This window comes from Morone saxatilis, unplaced genomic scaffold (genome assembly GCF_004916995.1).
Source record: "Morone saxatilis isolate NCDOM2014 unplaced genomic scaffold, NCSU_SB_2.0 Contig5, whole genome shotgun sequence".
Classification (NCBI taxonomy): domain Eukaryota; kingdom Metazoa; phylum Chordata; class Actinopteri; family Moronidae; genus Morone; species Morone saxatilis.
The window spans coordinates 13,471,332-13,490,812 of record NW_023340095.1 but is presented as its reverse complement, the minus strand read 5'-3'; the positions used below and the strand labels follow the sequence as shown (position 1 = coordinate 13,490,812).

The 19,481-nt window shown below is 39.8% G+C and overlaps 2 protein-coding genes across 4 annotated transcripts in view; both read right to left on the bottom strand.

Annotated features, from left to right (window-relative positions):
- myo3b (myosin IIIB) overlaps positions 1-14,007 on the bottom strand; it is a 62,128-nt gene extending 48,121 nt beyond the window's left edge. Inside the window, exons 1-8 of one of the 2 annotated variants that reach the window (XM_035676692.1) lie at positions 13,941-14,007; positions 13,567-13,603; positions 8,078-8,261; positions 5,713-5,847; positions 3,644-3,748; positions 3,274-3,373; positions 2,601-2,677; positions 1,737-1,882 (exon numbers count right to left, since the gene is read on the bottom strand). In XM_035676692.1, the coding sequence (XP_035532585.1) occupies positions 1,737-1,882; positions 2,601-2,677; positions 3,274-3,373; positions 3,644-3,748; positions 5,713-5,847; positions 8,078-8,261; positions 13,567-13,603; positions 13,941-14,007 (851 nt within the window). Of the gene's footprint in view, positions 1-1,736; positions 1,883-2,600; positions 2,678-3,273; positions 3,374-3,643; positions 3,749-5,712; positions 5,848-6,521; positions 6,543-8,077; positions 8,262-13,566; positions 13,604-13,940 lie in introns of those variants that run through there. The other variant, XM_035676694.1, reaches the window with a different exon arrangement.
- Positions 14,008-14,936: 929 nt separating this feature from the next.
- The window catches only part of ubr3 (ubiquitin protein ligase E3 component n-recognin 3), a 40,944-nt gene continuing 36,399 nt past the window's right edge, over positions 14,937-19,481 (bottom strand). For both annotated transcript variants that reach the window (XM_035677335.1, XM_035677332.1), the window contains 5 exons: positions 19,211-19,336; positions 18,808-18,987; positions 17,717-17,926; positions 17,490-17,629; positions 14,937-16,969 (listed from right to left, as the gene is read on the bottom strand). In XM_035677335.1, the coding sequence (XP_035533228.1) occupies positions 16,852-16,969; positions 17,490-17,629; positions 17,717-17,926; positions 18,808-18,987; positions 19,211-19,336 (774 nt within the window). In that variant the 3' untranslated portion in view covers positions 14,937-16,851. The remainder of the gene's footprint in view (positions 16,970-17,489; positions 17,630-17,716; positions 17,927-18,807; positions 18,988-19,210; positions 19,337-19,481) is intronic.

Here is a 19,481-nt window from a genome sequence, read left to right as displayed (position 1 = left end):
AAACATGAAATAAAATGTATAACATGAACCACAACCGGGGTGTATCTTTATCGTATATTGAATATTATCTTGCTTTTATACTGTTTATTTCTTGTTTACTATCTAGATGTGTTTTAGAGAGGAGGGACGATGAGATAGATGATACAACCGAGATTAACTACATGACAGTGAACCCTTTAGCCTGAAAACACATTACTGGTTGCAACTGTAAAATATCAGAATGATGAAAATGCTTATTGCATGTTTTAGTGCTTGTATGGTTTAATAAAACATGTACTACCCAAGGACAATACCTCAGAAAAGGCTCCTCTGGTAATGGTTTGTGACGTATTAAACAGAAAAAATCTAGAACTTTGCAATCATCAAAACCTGTGAAGATAAATCTCTTTGATTTCATCATGAATCACTCTCACCGCCACTAAAGACCCAAAGGTGAAACACATTTCCCTATTTAGAAAGTAATTCATGCAGGAGTCATAATTTACACCACGTTTCCTCGTGATTTTGTCTGCCGTGCTGCTGCAGTGATGGGAAAATATATTGGAGATAAATGACATGTTAACAGAATGATTTCATGGTTCAACACATTTGCTGTGATTTATACCACCGCCGTTGCCAAAGCCTTTAAGGTCCCAATTCATACCAAAGGGGCAAAATATCTATTTTGATTGGAACAGAGGTGGAGGCATGTGAGCTAAAGATATATGTCCAATTCTATCAACATCCTGGTTATTCCCAAAGTCAAAGAGTCTTAGAAATCTGCAGGAGTGAAATAGGACTGGACACTGACATGGGAAATGCATATGCCGCCTCCTATTAAGGCTGCTGTTCGATAAGGAAACATGCTTGCTACTTGACAGAAACTCAACTCATCCAGTTCCAGGTTGCTCTTTTAAAATTTTCCCAAACACACAATTCCTAAGCTGCACATACTCCACCAGAAAAATTACGTGTTTAGGTGCAAGTCTGTGTAAAAAAACCTAATTGTGAATCAGATTCATTCATTTTACTGAGGCATCCTGCTCATAGCCGTCATTGCTCTTGTAATTATTTTAAATTCTGGTTGAATTTGGTGCTGATGAAATGCTGCGTTAGTTCCATAATTCCTGCCACACGAGCTATCCATATTCCTCCTCTGGCTTGGCAGGGAGGAGATAACATTGTGACGGGGAGGAGGTGACAGCCTCATCTCAATGTGAATGGAGCTAATCACCAATGCAAATTGCAATCAGAAGGGCATATCTCTACCTAACTGAGAGATAATTGCGAGATTGTGCTGATAACAAAAGGTCAACGGCGTGTAGCCACTAAGCTCTCAAATGATCATCAGACGCACACTGTCTCCAGCAGTGAATATTTTTACAGATTGAATCACTGCATTAATTTTAAGGCCAAACACTACTACATTTTTTTTTTTTTTGATGATGATGAAGAATTTAAACACTGATTATTCAGCAGATGCTGCCTTTTAGATTGGAAACATGAAAATGCATTGGCAACAAGAAACATGGATCAAACCACAAATATCCAGTTGAACTCTTTTCTAAATTTCAAGTCATAATAGAAATAAATTAATTTGTCAAGAAAGCTGCTGTTTTTTTCTCTTTTCTTTTCATCACCTCTACTGTCACATTCAGTTTGCCATTGTCCTCCTGACATAATGGAAAGCAGTATTTGAGTGTCCTTGTGTGGGCAGCTCCCAGCTGTGTGGTAGGAGCGCCCTCTAGTGGACTCACCGTGGGATCTTGAAGAGGGCTTTAACTGGATGCATCTCAGCCAGCGGGGGATCTCCGTCTGCCAGCTCGATGGCTGTGATGCCGAGCGACCAAACATCACAGCGGGCGTCGTATGAGTAGTCGTACTGCTGTTCACAAGCTATGACCTGGCAATATAACACAACAGTGACCATCTGAGCAATTACTAAAACTGTTACTGAGTCCTAGAATCCAGTTTTTCTCATAACACAGGCAGAAATCAGCCAGTGAGGTGAGATTCATTCACTTTTTACCTGAACACTGTGTCAAATTCTTGAAATAAAGCCCTTTATTAACATCACCTTAGAGAAACTGGGTAATAATTTGAAATAGATTATGTTTAAAAGGCTCATAAAGCTGAATTTTACTTCCTTGTTATATCACTTTCTTATATACTGCCTAAAATCTCACACATCTATATTTATGGACTATTCAAACAATGAAAGGTAGGTCAGCTCAGTTGCCACTGGCTTTCTTTTTCCACAGTCAATAATTATAACTGACACTACATTTTACAGCTGAGTTTATTCTAATTGCCCCTGAGGTCCCTCCCTACCAGCCCAATCACCGCACCTCATTTCTGCCAAGGAGTAAGCCGAGGGGCCACAGCCTCCCAGCTATTAACCTTGAGGCGACCTCAAGAGCTGCACCGTGGAGGGGAATACACAATGACACCGGGGAGAGTCTCGCAGAAATAACTGAGCCTCTCTCCTGCTCTCTTTGTGGCACATAAAACAGACTTTGCTCTTTTAAAATGTTCCATTAGGCAGTAAAACATGTGTGCTATTTCACTACTGCATTACTACAGATGATCATTTGTGCGTTAAGTGAAGCGTGGACTCTGACCTCAGGAGCCATCCAAAACGGAGTTCCGACTGATGTGTTCCTCCTCAGCCGGGCACTGGTCAGTTGAGCCGAAACACCTAAAAACAACAACAACGAAAACGACATTTAATCACATTAGTATGTTTATTAGTGTGATTTTTTTTCCATATAAAAATATAATTTATGATGGAGACTAAATGTTTGAATTAATCAATAAATCCTTGGATATAATTTAGTGTGGCAACCTGCCAAGCAGTAATAATAATGGGCTATAATCATTTCAAATTATGTAGGACAGATTTTTATCAGCATGAGTCCACTTCATCTCCATGACACAGAGGACATAAACATGCCTAGGGGTGACTCAAAGTCATTTGCCATAACAGCTTTCTTTTAATATGCAAAGGATCAAATAATGCAATTTAAATGAGCAATAATAGCCTCGGGTTAAGGCTGGGGTCCATGAAATAAAAAGATGTTATGGTGAGCAAGGGACTAAAGTGTGGAGCACGAAGAATGGTTTATCCTGTGCTTGTGTTTGCCTTCACAAACAATATCACAGGGAGTCAGGGACGTGCTGCTGACACTTCCCATACACAATCAGAGAAAACCACACAATTCTCAGACCTTAACGCATTCATCTCTTTCTATCAATCCATGAATTGGTTGAATTGCCTAATTTAAAGACCATTACCAAAGTCAACCAGTTTGACTCCTCCCTCAGCTGTCAGGAGGATGTTGTTGCCTTTGACGTCACGATGGATAATCTGGTTGTTGTGCAAATGCTGAAGACCCTTTTTTAAGTTAAAGGACAGAAAACACAAGGTGGTCGGCATGAATCACATTATTACTCATTTGTCATTAGTGTGAATTAGAATGTGATGCATTAAAAGGTTGAGCAGTACAAAACTATCTAAAAGAACTCCCACAGCTGTTCAGAGGGAGAGACATTCATTACCGCCTGCCACACTTCCCCTGCTGAAAATAAATCCCCAGCACGCTCTCTGCGTGTTTGCATCCCACATCCTCCAGAACATTAGCAGCTTTGCAGCAGGCCATCTTACCAAGAGGGCACTGTATAAGATGTATGCGATAACGGGCTCCTGCAGACGCTGGCCTCGGATGAGCAGGCCTTTGATGAGTTCTGTGACAGAGCCGCCGTTGCACAGCTGGGAGGGAGACAGAGAAACTCCAGTGACTCGTCCATCACTCACCACTCTAGATTATGATTCATGGGGAGAGCTAGCCCACACACACAAGTCAGAGGAAGCAATGCAGCATCACATGGCAGCATGAAAGCATCAACATTCATGTAGGTATGTCGCTGTGACAAACTAAGGGTACATTTTAATATAACTTAAAGGTCCAGTGTGAAGGATTTAGTGGCATCTAGCGCAGAAGAAGGTGGCCGCAAAACGCAGGAAAACACAAACGTCCCTATCTAGAGCCTTCTGGGCTACTGTAGAAACATGGTGGTTCAACATGGCAGACACATGGAAGTTGACCCGTTGACTTTAGTGCTCATTCTGTAGTAACAAAAACACAACAATTCCTATATTCACAAATGAAAACCTAATATTATATTTAATTTCTGCTAATAGATCCTCCTAAATGTTACACATTGTATCTTTAAATATTAAAGGGTTTCACTTAAACTTTCAAAAGTTAAGAATATTATTTGGGCTAATAGACAAAAAAGTATCTTTTAGTATACAGTTTGGATGGCAAGAGTTAAAGCTACCCTCTGGAGAAAGAAACACATTCATGTTTTCTTTCAGTGTTACTCACCAAAACACCATGTGAGTAATTTGCAAAGCATTTTTTTTTTGTTGTTACATTATGAAACGTGGATCATTTACATCCACATTCTTCAGATAGGAGCCTTTGTCTTTCCCGCCACTTGCTAGCACATTGCTAGATTTCTTGACACATTTTAGCTGATGTGAAATAGCTAACATAACTTTGAAGAAACTGAAAGTGCAGGCTTAGCTAGCAAATGAGGAGAGGGAAGGAAAAGTATCCTCAGAACATGAGAAAATATGAACATAAGAAAAGTAAAACGCACTCATCTAAACATCGCCCTCTAACGCTGGCCTAATATTCACAAACATTATGTTCATGTTAGCCTGTGTCGATCTCACCCAAGCGTGTTGCCATTTTTCTGTCATTATTTTTCATGGCTGCATTGATGTAGATTATGTCTCCATTCTGATTGACCAATTGTTTGTCTAACTGTGGAAAATAGCTGTGAATTCGCACAACACCAGACCTGTGTAAAATGAACAAATCAAATATTCAGAGGTCCTGAACTCGGCTATCAAAGCGCCACTAGTGGTCAAAACCTCCACAGGGTACCTTTAAAGGAACAGTCTGACATTTTGAGAAATAAGCCTGTGTTTTCTTGCTGAGAGTTATGGCCAATTGGATGTCATTTTAGTGGATAAGAGTACGACGGTAAACTTATGGTTGATGGCATTCCCATCCTAAGTTAAAATACTTTAACTGTTCGCCATAATCCACAACGGTATTTAGGACCAGATGTTATGGAGCTCCCTCACACAAGGAGAAAACATAGACAATCTGGAGATGAGACGGTAATAATACTCACAAAACAATGTTACTTAATCTTTTTAATCCATTCTTTGTAAACAATATGACATTACCATAGCAACATCTCGTCATGTGTTTTTGGGCTTTGTTTTTCCCGTGCTAGGAAGGTGCAGTCTGTCTGCCTGAATCCATGTGAATGCAGCATTAGTTAGATAAGGAGACTGATACACTCTCATCTGACAGCTACTTAGTTAGCTAAGCACAAAGACGGGAAACAAAGGGAAACAGCTAACCTGTACTAAATCTGTACAAAGATATATCTAACAGTTTTTAACGGCTAGCTGTTATCCAGTTTCTTTATGCTAAGCTAAGCGGCTGCTGGCCACAGCTTCACGTTTAATGTACAGACATGAGAGTGGTATCGATCTTCTCATCTAAATCTCAGCAAGAAATCAAATAAGTGTATCCAAAATGTCAAGCTCCAGATCCAAAATTATTAGCACTGGCACACTGTCAATGTAATGCCATACTGTAGTTTGTAAGGATGATGCATCTGAGACTTCAGACATTATGAGGAGCTCACCTCAAGTACCAGCCAAAGTTGTCCACCTGATAACTTGTCTGACTTGTAGAACATGCCGTAAAACTTCACCACATTAGGGTGGTTGGAGAGGGACCTCAAGATGTTGTATTCAGCCTCAATCTCCTCATCCACATCCTATAAACAACAACAGAAAACAGGTTGGGACGTAGAATTGATATAGATGTATGTAGATATGCAAATAAGAAATAAAAATGTGATTAAAAAACATTATTTCAGATTGTGGTTCAGACATTCTTAGGTTGACTATAATTAGACTCCTAAAGATAAGGTTATAAACTCAGTAACAAAGGGAAGGACAGTACTAGGTGCTAAACTATTTCTGGAAGTGCTTTTCTATCAAAGTAAATCTCAGAGGAAGGGAAGAGCAACAGTCGGAGAGGCAGAATTTCTCTTCCTGGATGTCTGAGTGATAGTGTCAGCAGTCTAATCAGAGAGAGGGATGAGAGAGGAGGCAGCTTCATCTTCATGGCCATCAGGGGAGCCTCATGGTGGATAGCACTGCCAGGATGGTGATTGTTCCTTTGACACAATCACAGGAATGCCTAAGACCAAGTCTCACTACCACAATGCGGTGCCAATGCGGAGTCCACAGCATCCTTATCACACAGACAAATGAACGGATATACAGAGGGGATACAGCCAACGCAGGAGCTACACTTTCTGGTAAGGGTGTGTTAGACTTAACATGACAGGAAATAAATGAAAAGGGGAGACGTTGATATATATCACTGGAGCAAGTACAAGTACAACTGCATCAAGATGGAGAGAAGGAAGTACTGGCAACTTACTCTGTTTGTATGGCTCGCATGCTGAGACAAGTCACATAGTTATAAAGAAAAACACAATGGTTTTAGTCTTTGCTTTTCTCTTCTGTCACAATATTATGAGTTCTTACAGTCATGAAAAAAACTGTCAAAATGAAATGATGGTTGTGGAGGACTCCCTCACCAACGCTAGCAATAAAAACTCATAGTGGGGAGGCTGATGTCAGATCAGCGTCCGAATGATCTAATTTAGCCAGTAAACCAGAATATACACTCAGTCTTACAACTGTCTATCCAGTCTAAATTATATTTAGGCAATTTCTTTCATTTTATTTTCATATAACAATATACAGGGTAGGTTGGCTTAGCAGACCTGAGTCACAAAGAGAGTTAAATATTAGACAGTAAACAAGGTACAGGCTCAGTTACAGCAGTTACAGGTGTAAGTTAGAAAGACTTTATTTTTATGTGACTTTGCACCAACAACAAACAACAACAAAAGCTCCCTGTCCCCAAATCTTATGCTTCCCTGTTGCTCTAAAACTGTGATACAAGTGGCAGATGTAGCTAATTTGACACATGCAGTCTCTAGAAACTACTAAATGACGGAGGCACAACAAAGATGCACAAATATGACAATAATGTCCCTTAAATTAGGGGTGAGGACCCTCCAGGGGGCATTCACTCGAGAGAACTGACAAGCTAGTAGAGAAGCAAACAACACAACACTGCCATGCAAGGGACTCTAATGGATGTACGTATGCACGGCAGTGCTCTGAGGGGAAAGCAAATGAAAGGACACAGGACAATGCTAAGGTTTAGCAGGTTTAGCGTTATTATAATTAGCACAATTAACACAAAGCGCAGCCAAGGCTGATGGAAAGTACAAAGTTTGAAGTGACTGGACTAAATCAACTTTTTAATAGTTGTTGATATATTTTGGTCTGGATTAAAAATGGTGGACCGACCGACAGATCCTGACATTGCCATTCACAGAGCCAGACAACTAGCATAAAAACTGTTGCTAGACATAATTATATGAATTCCTTTCAGACATTCCTCTAATCTTTGTTTTATGACTTACTGGATATTTTTTATTATTCTGACCTTTAAAAATTAAATAGGAACAAAATATTTTTTAGTTGTTTTGGTCTAAACCTTTGCAACCCTTGATGATGTCAAGTAATCATAGTTTCAGGCATTAAATGACTGAGTGGATGCTCTGTTGGATTATATGTTTTATATATATATATATATATATATATATATATATAGAGGTTCTGGCTGGTTTTGCATCCGTCAGCTCTTCTCTTTTTACAGCTGTGAGGTCTGCAGGGTGACAGTTATTATGCTGTCAAGGAAAGCGTTAGATGCACCATTATCCAAATTTAATACTAATACTAAGCACATCAATAGTATATTCTGCACATGAATCCGTCAGCCTTAACAGATACTGTAACCAGGACCTAATGGCACATATAACAACTGGCAGGCAACTGAAAATAGATTACATGCAGTGGCCACAGTGGATTTGAATCCTGCAAAAGGCTCCACAGTAAACATGCTTTTATCTGACTTACATTGATCGGGTCCAGTACTTTCACTGCCGCCTGACTCCCATCCTTCTTGTTGGTCACTCTGTAGACTTTGCCATACGTTCCTTTACCAATGGTCTCCACTATATCCCAGTTACCTGATGGATCGCCCAGGTTCTCCATGCCAAGCATGCTGGACTTGTAAGGATACAGTCCATACAGTGACCTCCTAAAGGATAACCACAATATTAGGTGCAAAGTTTTAAGTGCAATAAAGATACAAAATATATAGAATGTTATATATAGAAAGACAAAATAAAAAATTAATTCTTACTTGAAATACTTTTGTAGTGAGTGGAAAGTTAATAGAAACTAAGAGAAATGTTAATCCCTTTCTAATACTTTGTCCTACAAAAAGAAAGCTTCTTGTAAAATGAGTTACAGTTACAGTTAAGCTTCACAACAGACCAACCAGACTTTTACACTGTCGCAGCAAGACAGAAAAACACACATCTCCCTGTTAACACCACAGAGAAGCAAGTCATTAAAAGGAAAACGCATGAACTGTGTAGAGCTGTGTATGTATAGCACAGAGCAGTGAATTTATTCCCAAAGGCCTTCTCATTTAGCTCGGGGAAATGACTACATCCACCAAGGGAGCCACTTAACAGGTTTAAAGCAGGAGAAATCAAAGCATAAACAGACAGATGTAGGTGGAGACGACAGGACTCTACTTACATGGCAAGTGTTATTTTCTTCTGACTCATCAGGGCTGAGAAAAATTACAACTAAAGAGTCTCTGGTGATCATAATATAACAAACACCAATAGCAACAGCAAAAGCTTCCTCAAGAGGACGGGCAACAAGTGGCACTTCACAGAGAGACACTGAATTAGCTCTCTCCACGGGAACCTTGTCACTGCCCACTAAGAAGTGCAATCTCCTCAAAATCAATTGGATTGGACAGAGATTAACTTGACAAGTGGCGTCCTGAATGAGCAGTGAACCGGCACCACACCTCCATACGCACTGTGTATGTGTGTGAAATGATTATTATGTAAAGTGTTCAGTCGTGTCTTCAGCCCATAAGAAGGTTATAAGGACTAATGATCAAGAGCGACTCAAAAGCCCGACATAAATCATCCTTTAAGTCTACAAGTGATGTTTCTGTGACCAAATACAACATGTAAGACCAACGGTGCAAAGCATTAAGTGTCAAAACAACTGAGACAGAATAACATGATGGATTAGGAACTGATGTTGTCATGTTGGGATGCATGCATCCTTTTTTTGCAATACGACACGTACTCCAGATATAAACATGATGGAGAGGAATGTTTGTGTACGATCCCGTGACTGCTCCACTTGTCATAAACGTGTTATGCATCACAGAGGTTGTGTGACCCTGAGGGACGGAAGTCGAGATCAACAGATTGATGCTGACGTGAATGATGTTTAACCCTCAGGAGCAACTCAGACATGAGGACAGATTTATGAAATTTGTGTGCGTGCAGCTTGAGCAGTGGCATCTAGGTGGATATTAGATGGATGTACCACTTTCTGTGGAAACGCTCAAATATGCAGCACAGAGATTCAAACTGATATCCTTCACCGTGTCCTTTAGGAGAGACACGTGATAGTAGCAGCAGTACCAAAGTACCTTTTGTAATTCTGCGTTTTTATAACACATGTTTAAATAATAATTACAATTACCTACAAGTATGTTTTCATCTTCAGTCTAATAATCCATCATTGATTGTTCTGAAGCTAATGGCCCATCTTTAAACTGTCCGTGAATAATGCCTCACATTCGCCTTATTAATCAACAGCATCCGAACCTGTTTACTTGCCATTTATAACTGTCTCTGCACCTACACCTTGCTTTAAACACATCCCCAGTCACATGTTGCCAGGACACCTTCACCAACTTCTTGTAACAGACAGCTCATATTCCTCTATGGCAGCTTTTTGTTTCAAATGACCGGTTGCAGCAGACACCTGCTCAAAAACATTGTTTTCCTGTAACTTAAACAGAAGTTTAAGCCTCAGACGTGCAGCAGCAGATCATATGAGACGGGTTATTGTTTTATGTGCACAATAGATTCCAGTGGCTAATGTCTAATACTGACCAAGCATCAAGTACAAGATATTACAGAAAAGTACAATACAACAAGACTTTAACATTAAATTGTGCGTCAGTCCAGCATCATTTTAGGTTACACAGCACCAGTTATCTCACCTACGGTTTGAACTTCAATCATAAAAAACTTTATAGCCAGAGTCTGCAACCATAACACACAAAGAACTAACTTTTTCCATTTATTCATTATTCAAAATAGTTTTCAAAGATCAATAAAGCTCAGATCATAAAGCTAAAAGTCACACATACCTGTTTCTGTTAAGTGTTTGTCTCTCCCTCACACTAAAACGCTCCACACTAATCCATGCTAATCTATAGGGATTAATAATTCACCAGCAATCTGCAACCCGATCTCCTGTTTTAAATATTCAAGCGGCAGATGTATCCACTCATAATGGAGGCTGATATGAAGCACCTCAGGTTGCAAACAGGTTACCAGGAAGTTCACGGTAGTTGCTAGGTCACATAAGTTTGCCATCTGTCTCTCCTCTGTACATAATGTTCTTCAACATCCAGCTGTTTGTATGTCATATGACAGCTTCATCTTAGTTGCTTGTACGCAGTGACAACAACGTAATGAGCATCTCTGCAGCTACTGTGCACCAGTGCAAGCTTTGTAGTGGCAAAAGGATTCCACTGACCTGAAGACAATCTGTCTATGAAGTTAAATGTAAGTCCAGAACTACAATGTTTAGACTCTCTATAGGAGTTTATGATTCAGTCTGGGATAATATATATATATATATTAATATATATATATATATATATATATATATATATATACATAAACAAGACATTATTCCACTGGATGTTGCTGTTGCCACGAGTTTAAAGCCCTGGGGATCTAATGAAGCGAACCCCAGGTGGAAAGAGCTTTAATATCAGCAGAACTTGCTCCAAATGTTTCATGCATGTGTTAAACCAGTGGTTCCCAAACTTTTTCAATCATGGCCACTCTTTGGAAGCCAAAAAAAAAAAAAGTCAAGCCTGACCTGGCTATAACCTGTGGGGTAGCACAGAGACATTGCATCATGTTAAAGGGTCACCATATCAACCAAAAAGAGTGGGAACCACTAAAGTAGAGTCTCTGGATCATTCCAAGCGAAACCTTTCATGTTAGAAACTTTCCTTCAATTGCAGACCTGCTGTCAAAGATATTTACTGTCACAAAGCAAAGAGAAAACTCAAATGCTGTTCTTTTAAACAGGCAGGAGATACGTCATTGCTGCTTTAGAATTGGACACCACCGGTACTGGATGGCGACACTCAGGTTACCCTTTGTTTACCATACTGTGTCAGCATACCTTAAAAAAAAAAGGGACATCGTATTAGGTGTTCACAATGCTGGCGAGTGCTTCACTGTGACATCGTTACTACACATAAAAACTGGGGCATTTGTACGCCTACGTTGCTTTGTGATGCAGATGCTTTTTGAGCAAAATAACATGCCCCCAAAACATTTGCATTTACAGCGCATCTCCATAATTCCCAGTCTCAGCGATGGTTGGAGGTGGTAACAGCTTTAGATGATGTGAACAGCTGCAGCTCAGGGACTGTCTTTGTCACCAGAAACAGTGAAAAGTGAAAGTGAGTAATCTAATTTTCTGCTTCCATCAAACTCGCACAATCCCACCCTCTCTGGTAAAGCCTTATGGGAACTTCACTTGGTAAACCCTTTGGTAAGTCTGTGGAGAGAAAAAAACCCCCTGAACTATAATCCCTTTTTAAGGGGATATGAAGAGGCTTTGCGGTAAACCTCTACTAGCCACGAGCCAGGCCGAAAGCACTGTGCCCTTGTTCTCACCCTGGACAACCAAAGCCTCACGCGACCAGAAACAAACACATTTTTTTTTTTTTTATTTAAGTTTAAGCCCCTGTAAGATTAGCCGTGCACCTGCATGATTAATAAACTCCAAGTGACAACGTTGGATACACAAAACATCAACCTAATTAACAAGGAGCAAACATCATCATCAAAATAATCAATTTAAAATCCACAACCAGCGTCAGAAGTGACTCAGCCACAGGGATGTGATGCCGGCAATACTGTACAATGCAATGCAACAAAACTGACTGACTGTTATAAATTATATTATATTATATTCTAAGGTTTATGCGTATTTTGTTCCATCTTTCTGACAAAATTGAGAATTATAACTCCATGTTTCAGTATCATCAAGCTCAGTTTTTCTAACAAAATTTTTACCTCTAAAATTTTATCTTTAGTGTAAAACACTAAATCAAATCACCATCAACCTGATATCAGCTTAACTGTTGATTATATATTGGATATATTTCAGGCATTTTGTGCAGTTGTGTAAATTCTAGTTTAATAGCTTCTCCTGTCTTGCACTCAGGTTTCTCAGTGCTGGACCATCGGCCATCCTGGGACCTCTCACTCTCTCACTCTCTCTCTCCACCTAACTCTCTCTCTCTCACTCCTGGCTGCTGATGCCTCATCCAGTTGATGCTCTGGATCTTCATCCATCAGCCTCTCACATGGGTTCTCTCTCCCTAGTTTGCATGTTATCACGGCTTTCTATACCGTCTGTGTGTGTGTGTTTGTTCCTCCTCTCTGTGTGAATGATGTTGTTGTCCTCTTGTGTTTGTCTGGCCTCTTGGTCTCCATGGTGGATTGTATATACTATCATTTCTGTTAATCTATTCTGTAAACACGGTCGGGAGAGAGAAACGTCCTGTGAGGTTTCTTCCATTTTCTTCTCGTTAAAAGTTTTTTGGGGGAGTTTTTCCTCATTTGTATCTGTGGTGTAAGGGCAAATGTTGCTGTATGTTGTACAGATTGTAAAATTATACATTTTGTGATTTGTGATATTAAGCTATATGAATAAAACTGATTTGACTTGACTTAATATTATGTTTCACACTGCAGCTTACTGGATACACTTACTGGTTGATACTAAAAAGTGAAATAAAACACAGCTCATTACTTTGTCTTTACGAATGCAGAAGTCAGACTGTAAACTTAGTTATCTATATTTACACTAAAACAGCATATTCATTAAGTAGAAAGAAATGACTCTAAAAAGTCATTTCTACATATTTTGCAATCATTAAAATTCACTGATAAGCATACACACAGTGCTCTGACGCTCTGTTAAAACTTGTGATGTATATTTGATAGTGTTTTCATTTTGTGTGCTACCTGACATTTTTTACAATTTTGAAAGTTAAAAACTGAGTCAAAGTAAAAGTTTGTGACCCTCTAGTGTCCTACCTGTGTTCAACATCTGAAAATGCTAAACAGCAGTTTATACTGACGATGAACACGACTGCACGCACAGTATCCCACAATATAAAACATTTTAACTGAATTAGTTATCCAGACAAGCTGAATTCTCTGCAGCCCTTTGATGAGCAAACATTTGAGTCCTACCTTGACTTTGCTGCCTCCGTATTTCCATCTTTAAAATCTGCAAAACAGGGGAAACCTTTTCAGACATCAGCTGATTACTGCTCAGTCCTGCATCCATCTCTGTGCGTGTGGATCCACACAGCAAACACTGCAGACACTTTCACACAAACCTAACTATATTGGCATTAACTAACAATTCTGTACGTGGAGCTTACCGTCCATAGCAACATATCCAAACTGATTTCCCTGTTTACTCAGTGAATGGTTTTAATTATTAACAGTATGGACACCTGAGCGTGCTGTCCTGCAGGCCACAAGCTCCTAACTGACCAGTATCACCTTGTGCAGCCTTCAATGGTCTATTCACGCTCTGTATAGCTGCAGGATATACCTACCTGCACAGGAAGGGAATGAGGAAATGTCCAGTGATGCTGATCGCAGCAGCGTCTGCAACACCAGCATCTCTCAGCATAGGGAAACCCTGTTTCAACAATCTCGGTGATTTAACCCTGGAGAAAATTCCTCCACCAGTCCATACTTTTGTTTTCTTTTTGTCTAATTGGCAGAAAAGAGAGGGGCTTTGTGCGGCTATTGGTCATTAACCGGAGGCCCTCCCTCGTTTATGAAACTTCAACCCAATTATCCTCAAAATGTCACATGGCAGGGACATTTCTCTCCGCTGCTCTGAAAAGGGCCAGTATATGCAACAGTATACACAGAAATACCCACAGGGCTTAGTTGTGTATAATTTGATAATACATTTCCTAGAGTTTTATTTATCTGCAGCATTTTCAGCTGCAAATGACAAAAAATGAGTAAGACTGGCAGCTGGCATACCGATGCTTATTGATGCATCTGCTCAGTCACATTGTGAAAATGTTTTGCTACTTGCTGCATTTCAGGATGTTGTCACATTTATTGGTTTTAAAAAAGGTCAGAGGATCTGTCTGTTTAAAGTTGTGATCTGAAGAGCTCCACTGAACTGAGACCCCTGGTGGACAGTTTGAGGCGAATGTCTGCCACATTTCCTCACTACAGCCCACATCACTGGATTGAAGCTGGACAAAAGGCTATTATAGGAAGTAATATTTGAGCTTTATGGGGCTGAGTTGATAGCAGAGTCATGAAATCCTCTTCCTCCTCGTCTGTCTAGCACTCACGTCAGTCAGATTGCTTGGAAAGAGCTTCAACTACATCCAATCGAAACAAAATGATATTAGTATCGGCTTTTTTCTGACAGTGCAGACTGATGAAAGGGTTTGATATTTGACAAAGGCAGCTGTGACATTGAGCGAATACTTTGACAAAACAAATACAGTATCAGCGCTCTCATGTGGTGTGAACAAGAGTAGACAACTCACTGTGCTGCTCAAAAGACAAAGAGACACAAATCAGTGTGATTATATTTTATTCACATATGTTACATTTTGCATTAAATGTCCAAGTCATACTTTCTGGTCAAACTCAGAAAGTTTGAGTCAGCACCTACAGTAATGTACTGTATTCTCTCTTCATTCATACAGGAGAACACACAAGACCTTTCAGTCACAATTTACACCCATTACTTGTTGGCTATTTGGTTGCGGTCATTTACAAAGTGGGTACTGTGAAATAAAGAAGAGAGGAGAAAACTCAGTAAACAGAAAAAGCAGCATGCATGAATTCAAGAAGACATTTTTTTCCCCCCCCCAAGTGTTAACTCGCTCTTTAGAGATTCATCGATGCAGCACGATGTGGCCCAGCATCTCAAAACCAGATATCAGCAGTTTATCACTCGGAAAAGAAAAAAAAAAAAACTAACAATAATCTTGCAGGCACGACTGGATAAATTCCTGTCTTCAAGAAAAGAGAAAGAAAAAAAGATGATAATCAGAAAATTAAGTAGCTAAGACACTTAAATAATGGTGGCTTTAAAGGATGTCATGCACAGTGTATAACGGATACTCAAGTGATAACCTTGTGATGTTGGAATGCAACTATAAATCACAACTAGGTGGTGCATGAGAAAGGGTGAGTCAACACGATGAATGTTCTATACTGCAGTTGGGACTCGACAATCAAAGCATAAAAAAGGGGGGAAACTTTTTCAGACAGCACAGAAAGATGAAGAGTATTGGCATTTCGTCTCAAAAGCAACTTGAATTTCATTGAGTTTCATATCTTGAGAGAAAACTTTGACAGAACGAGTTTAGTATTTCTGCTCTCATATGGCAGCCAGACGCTATATATCTGTGCATCGACATTTCCTTTCCTGACAACAGTATGCTACTTCAATTCTGTGTTTGACTTCAGGTTTTTGTGGAGCGATAACAAACCAATGTTTAGATTATTTATTGAGCAGTTGAAGCTTTAGCTGTTGGTGTTTTGAGATCCTTATTTTTATTTTTTTTACATTTTTTTTTCAGAACCAACCAGAAACAAAAAGCGGATAGGGCAGGACTACGAGAACTGTAGTGAACGCAATGAGGTGACCGTATACCCTCTTAAACATTGAAGTGAGTTTGAGTCAACATTCCCAGCCATCTACTATAAACTCAAAGCACAACCTTAGAAAAAAAAATCTTCACAAAAAGTTAAAATTACTTACTTGAACAATGAGCAGCAGCATTTATTTAAATATCTAAAATTTATTTTAAACAGCAAAAAACAAAAACAAAAATAAATTCCTGAGGATGGATTGCAACTAGACCCATAAAAAGAGTCTTTGCTTGTTTGCAAAATAACTCTAGTGTGTTGATGGGTGGACTTGTCCTGCCTACCATCACATGTCAGCAGACAATGAGTGCACATTGCAATAACATCGCTACACTCATCAGGAGCTTGAAACTCATGCCAGCACAGCAGAGCACATTTTGATAAATAAAAAGGGATATGCATTAACATCATCATAAATGGTGCAAAAAGTAACCAAACTTCGCAGGGACATTCAGCACTTGATATATATAGATATATATTTTAACCCAAATAAATATGACAGGCTTCAAAAGCCTGTTCCAAACCAATCGAATTGCTGGGCAAAGTTGTGCTTTTTTACTTTGATCTTACCAAATTCTGTTTTTCCCTGTTGAAAACCACACAATAAATCACTTAAAACACACACACGTGTTAATCTTTAGGCATGATTGTACACCAAACTTCACATAAACTGAGGCTGTGGCTGCAATACCTTTACTGGATGTTTGTATTTATCACGTTAAGGGTTCCCAAATATTTTGATCGGGGCAGACACATAAGCCAGAAAAAAAAACAAAAAAAAAAACATCTTCTCAGTCATTGGTTGCTGTTTGCAGTGGACTTTGGAAGATCTTAGAGTCCATTATAGTGAGGCCCCCAACGCTTATTGATGTGATCAAAGGTGTGTGAAACCCACTGTTGCTCCAACACTCGATACCTCTCTTCACATAAGAAGAGAGGTTTGCCACGGCTGGAGAAAAAGGCCAGAGGGGAAAACAAGAGTGAGTGCTGGGTTTGTTTTCTCTGCAGCAACAAGTATTCAAAAAAAGAGCCTGGTCCCAATTTCAGATTAGATCCTAATTCCAAGAAGGATATGAGCAGGTTGTGTGTTTGGACTTTAAAAGGTCCAGTGTGTAACATTTAGGAGGATCTATGGCAGAGATGGAATATACTGTAGATTATCGTACACCTTTGGAAGACTCAGTGGTATTCAAATGGTTGCAATCTGCAATTACACCACTAGATGCCACTGAATCCTACACACTGGACCCTTTAACTCCCTGAATCTGAAACCTGACCCCCGCATCATTTTACATTAGTACAAAATGGTATACTATATAATGGTATAAAAGTAGTATGCTATGACAATTAGTATAGATACGTATAATGGAATTGGGACACAGCTCAGGACTATAAAAATGTTCTAACTGTATTAACATTAATTCATTAGTTATTAAACACAATACTCTGTAGTTTTAAAGACGTCATACCGTAAATCACGGTCCTCCTCTCCATGGGCATCAAGGTAAACAGAACCCCACAGGCAGAAACGATGTCCACGGATGATGATGATGACTGAGGCATTTATCAGTAGAAAGATGCCTGTAGCTGCGCCACAATGTTGGGAGTGCTACAAGTGACAAAAGGAAGAAAAATGTTCCTAATCCTGCTTGAAATTAGTTAGAAATGAACCCACACAAAGTGCTGAGAAACTTACCAAAACACATTCACAGGTACCCTGCTGTTTGCAGCACACGCCTTTGAGACAGACGAAGGCGCCGCAAACAAGGCAGAGTGCAGGGTCTTTTGGCACCTTTTTGCAGGCAGTGCAGGCCTTCCTGTGATAGTACTGGAAGATGATATTGTAGTTGTCAGGTAGCTGGAGAAGGCGGGGGGCTGCCCACTGAGGATCCTGGACAACCAAGGTCTTCAGAGGAGAAAGACAGAAGTACGTAATATATACAGAATCCAGGCCATACGTTTATTGTGCACTACAGGCGTGAATACATTTTGTCCTCTAACTGTACTTCTCATCAGCTTAGTCCTCTACAAAAATCATCATCAGTAAAAGACTGACTGCTCGCATCATTTTACACATTCCTAATGTTTTTGAAATAAGCATAAAGGAAAAAAAAACAAATAAGACTCGCTGTCAGTCTACAGTGACTAAAATAAAAGACCAGGTCTCAACTTTCCTAGATGATTGTCCTTACGCTCTAATGTGTAATAATAAATAATCCAAGGTCACTGCGATACTGAATGAGGAGGGCATAAGACACATGGCTCGTTATGCAGTCACTCTCCTCAGAGACATCTCGTCAACCAAGGTTCAAACTCATTTTAAAGTGTCAGTAGCACTTGAACTACGTGAACTTAAAGAAAATCAAGTTCAAAATACCTGCTGTAAATATTTAATTAATGAGAGTATTTTAACTATTTCTTCGTAACCCCAAAGCTTGGTTACTACAATGTAACAGGTAAGCTTTATTTATTTATTTATAATTTCAATTTAAAATAAAACCCACATGGACAGACTAATTGCTAAATAAGATGTGATCGTAATTTCGGAACAATTTTAAACGTGTTTGGAGGTCTTATCCACATGTGATTTTACTCGTACACACCTGCTTTCTTTTATATAAATAAATACGGCTTCAAATATTGACCCATAAACTATATGAGATGAATATTTAATTGCAGCAACAAATAAATTTAAAGAATTAAATCCAGTAAGTTTCAAGAGAAAACTCTGGACATATAGCACTGTCATACTGAGTTTGTATAGCTTCTTGTATGAAATTCACATACCAATGATTGCTCCGCCTGCATCTGGGAGAGCCCTGTGACCTCAGCGCACCACTGTATCACCAAGTCAAAGGCGCAGACCACCCACTGCAGACATGAGGCACTGTGCACAGTGTTGGATGGCTGAGGGGCCGAGGGTAAGAGCCCCAAACACACAGCCAGGGACGCAAACTCCTCCTCTTCCTGAGAACACACAAACAAGAAAACAGCTGGGGAGGTCACTCTCAATGCTCGAGATTCAGGGGAAGTCACAGGATCTGAGCTTAACAACTGCTCAAATGCCACTGTGGAGAAATGTAGCAGTAATGTACAAAAGACGAGCAGAAATATTGACCGAGCTTGCAGTGAGGACACGAGGGGGAAGGGTAGTTTCAGCAGGTGGGATGACACTTGTGATAAAACATACCTGGCAACCAGTTAGGTTGTCTCCGTAGAGGTGATGCTGCAGGAGACAGGAGAGGCGAAGGAAGGGCAGGCAGAACTGCTGGAGGCTGAACTCGATAGACTGTGGGGACCACACACTGGAGATCAGCTGGAAAGGGAAACAACAGAAACACTTGATCAATAACCTGCCAACCGCTTGCTGATTATACTGTGATGTATATCTCCCGTGCAGATTAGTGAAGATATTAAACTTCTGTCTCTCGGGGGTAATGGCCGATTCATTGTTTAAGAGA